Here is an 8,750-nt window from a genome sequence, read left to right as displayed (position 1 = left end):
CTTGCACGTGCAAAGCCGATTTAAGAGAACGTTGCAGATACATTATTGCAACTTTGTTGTATTGCAGCAGGTAGATTCTTAACCTCAAAATACTTAATTAAAATTGTGTTAAATCAATTACATAGGAATAAATAATTTCTCACTTTATAATTTTAGTATGATTCTAGTTTTAAATATTAAGGTTATGGCTGATGGTAAATAAATGACGTGAACAAATTTTTATTTTGGAATTCATTTTTTTGATACCTTCTGCTTTCATCCAAGCTTCTATTAGTTTAATTTTTTCTCTAACTTCGTCGACTCCATCATCAAAAAAATGTTTACTTTTTTAACGTGTATAATTATTTTAATAAACAATTTTACAATTTGCGTGCATAGTCCCTATGTAAATTTTTCCCTCATTCAAGTTATAAATTTTGCTACCAGATGGTGTATGCCCATTTGACTGATCCCAATAGCAAGGAATTATTTAATAGCCCCTAAAGGAAACATTAATTAAATTAGACATGATTCGACACAATTTTCTAAAGATATTCGTTATTTTCGTAGCCATGCTTGGTATTAATTTTGAAACGATGATCTTAAACAAGCGTGTCTTAAAGAATCAATCGAGATTCTTGCAAAAGTGTTTTTCATAGCCAATATAGGACAGATACGATTAACTCTTGGTCGAAGCTATGAAAATCATAGTTTTATAGTAGGATTTTATCATCATCATCATCATCATAAGGTCATCAGTCCTAAGACTGGTTGGACACGTACCTCCACTCTTTCCTATCCTGAGCTAAACTTCGCATTTCCCTAAAACTAGAACANAACCGTAGAGAGATGAGCCCAAGCTACTAATTTTTAACGCATCGAAACAAAATTTCCCATCAAAATTATAAAATCCCGCTTTTATTGTTTTAAATTAATATTTATTAATAAGATTAAATAAACCATTGATTTTCATTTCATCACTTACATAACTTACTTTTCTATCCCAGAATTGAATTTTGATTGTTCTGATTCTAAACGGGGATGGGTCCGAACCCGATCCCAGTCCCCCGTAAATCCGCCTACATCTTTATAAAAATTTTTAAAAAAAAATTAATTCCTAGCAATGTAATAACACGCATTTCGCAACATAACGAATCATAATGCTGTTGACCAAATTTTTATGTTTATATAATTTAAAATAGAGTGAGAATCGTTTGTAATACCTATAATACAGCATCACAGCGATGACGAAAGGGGAGAGAAGAAGGAGGGGGTTTGGAAAAGCTTCCTACTGATGGGAGTAGGTGTAGAATTCCAAAATCAAAAAATTAAATGTATTGCATTCAATTTTGATGTTTTTCATATATATTTAGTATTCATTTAAAACAAAATATCATAACACTATCTCAGTTTATCTATATTTATTTTTATTGCTGTTCTTTAGGGTTCCGTAAGCCGGAATGAAAAACGGAACCCTTACAGAATTACTCTGTCCGTCTGTCACAGTCGAATCTACTTGACGATTAAGTTAAAATTTAGTACACATATGAATTTCTGTGACCCAAACACGGACGCATAACGTAAATAAATTAATTTTAAACATGGAAATCATTTTTGAGGGGGCCAATAAGAAATTAAAAAAAAAAGTTTTGCAAACTGCACCGTGTGACGTATCAAATAAAAGATCTTGTTTTAAGGATCTTAAATATATTTGTTTTATAATTTTAAAAAAAATAGTTTTAATGTTATTTAACCAAATAAATGAAAATTGACCATTGCCCACCTTTATCTCTGAAACTACTGAACCCAAAATTTTGAAAAAAATGCAGAAAATAGTTCATTACTTATAGATTAGAGGAAAATTAATAAGACGCCTATGGTCTGAACATAACTTGATAAATAGTAAAATTGTAGTTCGAATGGATGGGAGAACACGGTTTTTCAACTACAATGTTAAGTTGGTTCCCGGGTTAGGGTTCCGTACGTTCGAATGAAAAAGAGAACCCTTATAGGATCACTACTGCGTCTCTCTGTCCGTTTTTTTTTTGGTTTCCGTAATTACGGAGTTTTCCCTACCACCTGCTTGCCTTCTCTTAGTGTTAGTGTCGTTAAAGCATAATTAATAATAATAATAATAATTTTCCCAGTTTTTCTTATCAACCAACCATTTTCGTTATTGGTTTACATTTTTATGAAATATTGATGGTGGAAAGTGGAGTAGACATTTATGCATAATTTTTAGGTCAGATATAATTCGTGCGTGAAGGAAAAACGGAGGGGATTGAAACTAGCAGAATAAAACAAAGAGGGTGATTTGTGTAAATATTTTTTTGCACGAAGCAAAATACTTTCCGGCAATTCCCCAAAACTTTCTTATTAGCCATAAAATATACCGAGATACCCCTTTTAGTCGATAACGACTTCTATAGTACGAATGTATACATAATGTAGTAGTTGACGAAGTGGAGAGAATATGCGTGTGAAAGTTTAATAAAAATCGATTTACGAAAGCATTGCCAAGAAAAACCTACCTACGGGTCAGTTTTCTTATGAGTCATACCTTTTCCTTATATACTTTACACATTGTCCATAGCATGTATGAGCTACGGCAATAAAATTACACCACTATAAATTGACTGCATACTTTGTAATTAATTTCTAACTTGATGGTTTCGATTTATATCGCTTAATAATGTGATCAAATAAAAACTTTTCTGCTAATTACAAATCATTATTTGTAGTCCGAATTCTTTTATTATAAAAAATTCCTTACTTTCTCATTATAGTTTCGGGAGCACTCAATCTTCTTCGTAGAAAAACCGGTGATGGTATAGAATTTGGTTTTGGGCTAAGTTTTTCTTCCATTTTTCTATTCACTGATCTATAAAAGAAAAACAGAAATGTTTACTTTGACTTCGTGCTTTTGATTTTTAATCAATGTGGAGGCTTATATGATTCTTTTGCTGATTAATTATTTCCAGAAGATTCAGTATTATGCTGTTGAATCAATTCTTGTTATTTTTTCGATTCATTAAATTGTAGCTCTTTGCTATGAAAAAGCAAATGGCCAAAATGCACTTTGTTAACTTTTCTGAGTCTATTTTTAAACTCTTCTTAGAAGGGGCTACATTTGAAACAAGATATAGTATCCCAAAATATCATTTGCGACTACGTTAGAAATTAATACTATCCTGAATGCTTTAGCAACTGTCGCATTAATGTCTTTCTTAAGACACCGAAAAATTTGGTTATTTTTGTCACTGTAATACAAAATTTTTATCCAAATCTGGAAAATCAGCTAAAGATATACTGAAATAGTGAGAAATTAAATTATTTGTTGCATTTACATGTATGTATGTACTTGCACATGTAATTTATTTGTTTGTAGTTAATTATTTTAAGAAATAATATTGAAAAAAATTCAAAATTATTACCATAATAAAACCCGCACTTAATTAAAAAATGTTGACTTACCTGCTATTTGTTTCTTCAACCCAGACTTGTTGAATTGTGTCCAGAATTTCTTGCAGACTAAGCAATCTCCTTTTGGACTTTTCTCTGTCTGAATTACCAAAATAGTCACATACTAGACAAAGCAGTAGGTATGTTAAAGAAGAAATTTGAATAATGTTGATAAAATGCTGAGTCTTTAGAAATGAAGTAATGTACTAGGTCGATATTTTGTAAATATGTTTGTACTTACTACAATACTGTGCTTGTAAAGGTTTTGTACATACTCATCTAAATAAGCTGATTTATATGCACTTTAGGACATATTTTATTTAATATATTAATTCAATTTTATAGTTTTTGTTGTTATAATATAATAAAAATATATTTATAAGAAGCACTGCAGATTACATTACATTTACATATTTTTAGTGGGGCATTATTATAAATAATGCATGATAAGTAGATATAGCAAAATGTACTATTGATTAAAAATAATTTTTGTCATACAAGAAAAACAGAAAACAATTCAACGATACTGTAAAATACTGTCTTAAACTATTTGGTTTTGGCGTCATGTAAGTAATATTTTCGTAAGTTTTTATTAATATTTTCTTGTTATTGCTTAGCATTAAACAACTTCATTGTATTTATTTTAATTATTGTGCACTTTTCAAAATAGTTTTCTTAACATTACCGAAAATATTCAATACAGAGTATAGAAAATAATTTAAAAACAGTATAAATCGATTATATCGTTGACGACATCGGAAACATTTAAATAATAATAAATCGATTTTTCAAAAAATTAGCAGCGTGAATAATTATTTAAGCTTGTAAGTTTTACATACCTGTTAACAGGCTAAGGAGGGTATTATTAGAGTTTTGTTCAAGAGAATGTTTGAACCGACTGCTTGTTCGCGGGATATGAGAGGCACCGCGACGCCACTGAGGCGTCAACAACGTCGGTTTGCTACGACAGTAAGGCCGAACTGAATACGGCGGGGATAGCGAATATACACATAGCGGCGGTTTCTCAACCTAAAATTCTTTATTTGTATTTTCCATTGCTAAAACTACGTCATTAGTAAATTCCACCCCAATACTGTTACATATACATCTATCTATACATTAGGGTGGTCCTTATCAAGGTCTTCCTTATTAGGGTTCCGTACATCCGAATGAAATACGGAACCCTGTGTCACACTCAATTTGTTCCGAATCTACTGGACCGATTAATTAGAAATTTACTACACATACGAATTTCTGTGACTCAAACACGGACGCATAACGTAAATAAATTAATTTTAAACATGGAAATCATTTTTGAGGGGGCCAATAAGAAATTAAAAAAAAAGTTTTGTAAACTGTACCGTGTGACATATCAAATAAAAGAGCTTGTTGTAAGGGTCTCCAATATATTTTTTTTATAATTTTAAAANGTAAAACCGATAAGGTTTATAATATAATTAAAAGGAATTTTAGAGAAGTAGGGTACAGTAGTAATAATATAGGAAATCGAGGCAGGGGTCATTTTTATAGAAAATCAAGAAAAGACAGATAGGTGGAAAGTATATTTAGAGAACCTATACGCAGGTCATGAGTTAAGAGATATATTAGAGAAGGAATATAGTGTGGAGATAGGGAAGCTTAGGTTATCCCATAACGAAAAAAGAGTTCGATGTAGCATTAAAAAACTTAAAGAATAATAAAACGTCAGGTATAGATAGGATACAGGCGGAAATTACAATTTACGAGACGGGGAAAGTCCCAGAGGATTATAAACGGAACGTGGTAGTAACCATACCTAAAAGGAGAGGCACAGATAGGTGCGAGACATTTAGAACAATTAGCTTAACTTTCCATGCGTCAAAAATCTTCAGTAGAATTGTACAGAGGAGGATGGAAAAAAAGGCGGAAGAACTATTAGGGGAAGATAAATTTGGCTCTAGAAGAAATAGAGGAACGCGGGAGGCCATTCTAGCATTAAGGGTAACAATAGAGAAAACGATAGAAAAAGGAAATAATGCATACATAGGATTTGTAGATTTAGAAAACGCTTTTGACAATGTTAATTGGGACAAGATGTTAAATATACTTAAAAAAGTAGGGATGAGTTACAGAGATAGAAGAGTGATACTTATTTGTATAAAAAGCAACAGCCAGTTACAGAGCTGGATCTGCAACGTAGAGAAGTAGATATTCGCATTTAGCCTTTGAAAGCACACACAGTATCCAAATAGTGTATTTAGATGCCCAAGTATCCAACTCTGCCTCCTTTCTACCTATCTTAATCACACATCCTATTTAGGTACCTAGACCCTTATTAGGTAATTTTAAATTTAATTAAATATACCTCTATTTTCTGTATATATCTCAGGTCTTGTCTTTTTACCATATTACCTATTTTTTCCCCAATTTGCATACCATCTAACGTCATATCCCTAAATGCCTTTCCCTCTCCTCGTCATACCTAGTATTTATACCAATTTGTGATATTCTTTTTCTTTATATTTCCTTTCCTTTATCCTCATTCTCCAACCCTTTCTATTTTTCTTCATATTTTATTATTCTATCATAATATGCGGGTGTGTGTGGGTGAACAATATTTTTTCACAGAAATTATTTTTTTTGTTTGCACTTCCATAATTTTTTTGAACAATTCTATTAATAAATAAATACAGGGTAGCGTGTTTAAAACTTTCCACTTTTTTTTTCGGAAATCCCTGAAACAGGCCGATTTTGCCTTCTTTTGATTGATAAATTCATGGATGTAAGGTCATACTTCTCAACGGGGTGACAACCCCTTAAAAATCTCAAATGACATTAAATGTGTGTATTTCGATTCTATTTACAAACATGGTATTGTTGTATGCTATACTTAACGTGAAAACGAATAAGTGGGAAATGTAGATATAATTAAATAAAAAAAGTTCTCAAACAAGTTTTAATTGAATAAATGTTCAAATTGAAAGCAATTCACTTCCATACAGTAATAAAATTTTTGTTCAACATTCTCTCAAATTTTCAAATTTCAAGATCATCGCAAGCAGTAAACTACGATACTTTGGATAAGTTTGCTTCAAAATTGCTCAAAAATATCAAATTAGCAACCACTACTTTCTAGATAATTCTAATAGTAAAATAAAAAAATGCCCAACAACACTAATAATGCGCTAACAATTAAAAATCATAATGGCCAAAGTTTATTTAATTGACATTTAACAGGGGGTTGCCATTTAAAATTCTTGAAGAGGTTAACGCCCTTACATGAATTTACAATCAAAGGATCCCCTTGAAGGCAAAATCGACCAGTTTTTAGGGATTTTCAAAAAAACATGCAGTAGAGAGCTTTCTAGATGGAAAAGCTTTTTAATCAAAATTTATTAATAAATCAGTTTTATAATATAAATCGAATAGTATTAGTATGTATTATTTTTTTTTGTTTAAAACTTAGGTCCTGTGGGAGGTCGGGTTAATATTAATATAAATTAGAGTGTGACAAATTAATTTTGTATATACTTCGCAAACTTTAAATGGCTTAGCGGATAAAAAGGACCACCGTAATAGTCATCAGTACAATTTACTAATTGATTAAACTCCTAATTATTCCAGTAATGCATTTGAGACAATAATTTTAATTTTCTTACATACGATTAATACAAAATATAAACTATTTGAGAGTTAAATAATGTTTCAATAATTAGCTACTATGTTTAAATGAATCGAATTATGATTATTTGCAGAATATATTGATGTATTGGTTGTAAAACGTTAATTTATATTTAATTTTCAAAGGTAATCCAATAATTTATGGAATAATTTTTAGATAAACTACAAATTCGTAAAAAAGAAATAATCTGTTTTAGAATTAAAATAAATACAAAGGGCCAATTAAGCTGGAAACATTTATTTCAAAGCTTTTTGTCATGTTTTGCGATTGATTTACGTAATTCATTCATATTCTGAAACTCATGAAGTATCTTGGCTTCATATGTATGTATATATAATATATTTTAATTATGTTTGCGTAATAATAATCTTTTTGTAAACAGTTTAATCTAATTGTAAGGTGTAGCCTTAAAAAATACGTTACTGTATAGTCTATAACTTAGCAATTTTTAATTACTTATTTCATATACATATATCACCTCACGCAACTCTTCCTTGTCGAAACTTTTCATAATTTATGAAACACCGAATAACAAAAACAAAAACTGAGCATTATACACGGTACCGAAGTTTTTGAAATAACTGATTTTGGACAGAATTTTGTCTAAACTATGTGCGCTACAACTTCGTAACAGGCGGTACTTTGACATGATTTCGTTATATAGGTGAAATCAATAAATCTATTCTTGCCAAAGGAAATTGTTTCTGTATTAATTACAGCCATCCATTGTAAGAAGCAATTTACAAAATCTTAGATACGTAAACAGTTTTATAAAGCATTGCATGAGTGACCAATTAAAACGTACATCAAATTTTAGTTGCTAGCATAGGTATTAGCGGCATTTTTATATATGTACATGATAGCCGTTTAAAATTCACTAATATTATCTAAATTATAACATAACAAATCATTATTTTATTCGAATATATTGTCATCCAAAATTATGGTAAAATACTAAAAAAAATACTTAGTTCGTAATTTCGAAATTGCGTTAAATTCTCGATCATCATCATCATAAGGTCGTCAGTCCTAGGACTGGTTGGACACGCACCTCCACTCTTTCCTATCCTGAGCTAATCTTCGCATTTCCCCAAAACTAGAACAACCCACATCCTTAACTATTTGTGAACAGTAATCTAATCTAGGCCTACCTCTACCCCTCCTAACTCCCGTTTCTGTGTCTAATATGTCTCTGACTAGACCTTCATGCCTGAGAAGGTGTCTCGTCTATGTTTTATTGACTTCCATAGAGTCCTCTGTTCTCTTACTCTTTCTAATACCTCTTCATTTCTAACCTTTTCTACCCACGGTATCCTCATCATTCGTCTGTAACACCACATTTCAAACGCTTCCAACCTTTTTCTTTTCCGCAACGCCCACCGTCCATGTTTCGAACCCGTACAGCGCCGCGCTCCAAACATACACCCTCATTTGAGTTCGCTTTGTTTTTCCTGGGATATCATAATGTGGAGGTTTCCCGTTGCCTTCCACATCGCAGTATTTTGCATCAGAATGCCATACCGATCCACATGATCCCTACCACCCTGAGTACTGAAAGAGCTGCTGCCCGAAACCGAAAATTTGTTGTATGTATTTCTATGCCTCGTTCATTTTCAAATTTCGAGAATTTTCAGATTTTGAGTGTGTT

The 8,750-nt window shown here is 31.3% G+C and overlaps 1 protein-coding gene across 1 annotated transcript; it reads right to left on the bottom strand.

Moving 5' to 3' along the window:
- Positions 1 to 2,748: 2,748 nt before the first annotated feature.
- Positions 2,749 to 7,829, bottom strand: LOC112906776. Its single transcript, XM_025981661.1, has 4 exons — positions 7,820 to 7,829; positions 4,281 to 4,421; positions 3,454 to 3,541; positions 2,749 to 2,860 (listed from the first exon to the last, which is right to left on the bottom strand). Exons 1-4 carry the CDS (start codon positions 7,827 to 7,829, stop codon positions 2,749 to 2,751), a joined length of 351 nt encoding a protein of 116 aa, XP_025837446.1.
- Between the last annotated feature and the right edge of the window lie 921 nt (positions 7,830 to 8,750).

The sequence above is a fragment of the Agrilus planipennis genome, unplaced genomic scaffold (genome assembly GCF_000699045.2).
Source record: "Agrilus planipennis isolate EAB-ADULT unplaced genomic scaffold, Apla_2.0 scaffold112, whole genome shotgun sequence".
Lineage (NCBI taxonomy): Eukaryota > Metazoa > Arthropoda > Insecta > Coleoptera > Buprestidae > Agrilus > Agrilus planipennis.
Note: the sequence above shows the minus strand (reverse complement) of the source record. Positions and strands in the feature narration are given on the sequence as shown.

Coding starts and splice junctions, on each gene's coding strand:
- LOC112906776 (XM_025981661.1), bottom strand. Junction 3,542..4,280: donor CCTCCTTAGCCTGTTAACAG/GTATGTAAAACT, acceptor TTGGTAATTCAG/ACAGAGAAAAGTCCAAAAGG. Junction 2,861..3,453: donor GTTGAAGAAACAAATAGCAG/GTAAGTCAACAT, acceptor TTTCTTTTATAG/ATCAGTGAATAGAAAAATGG.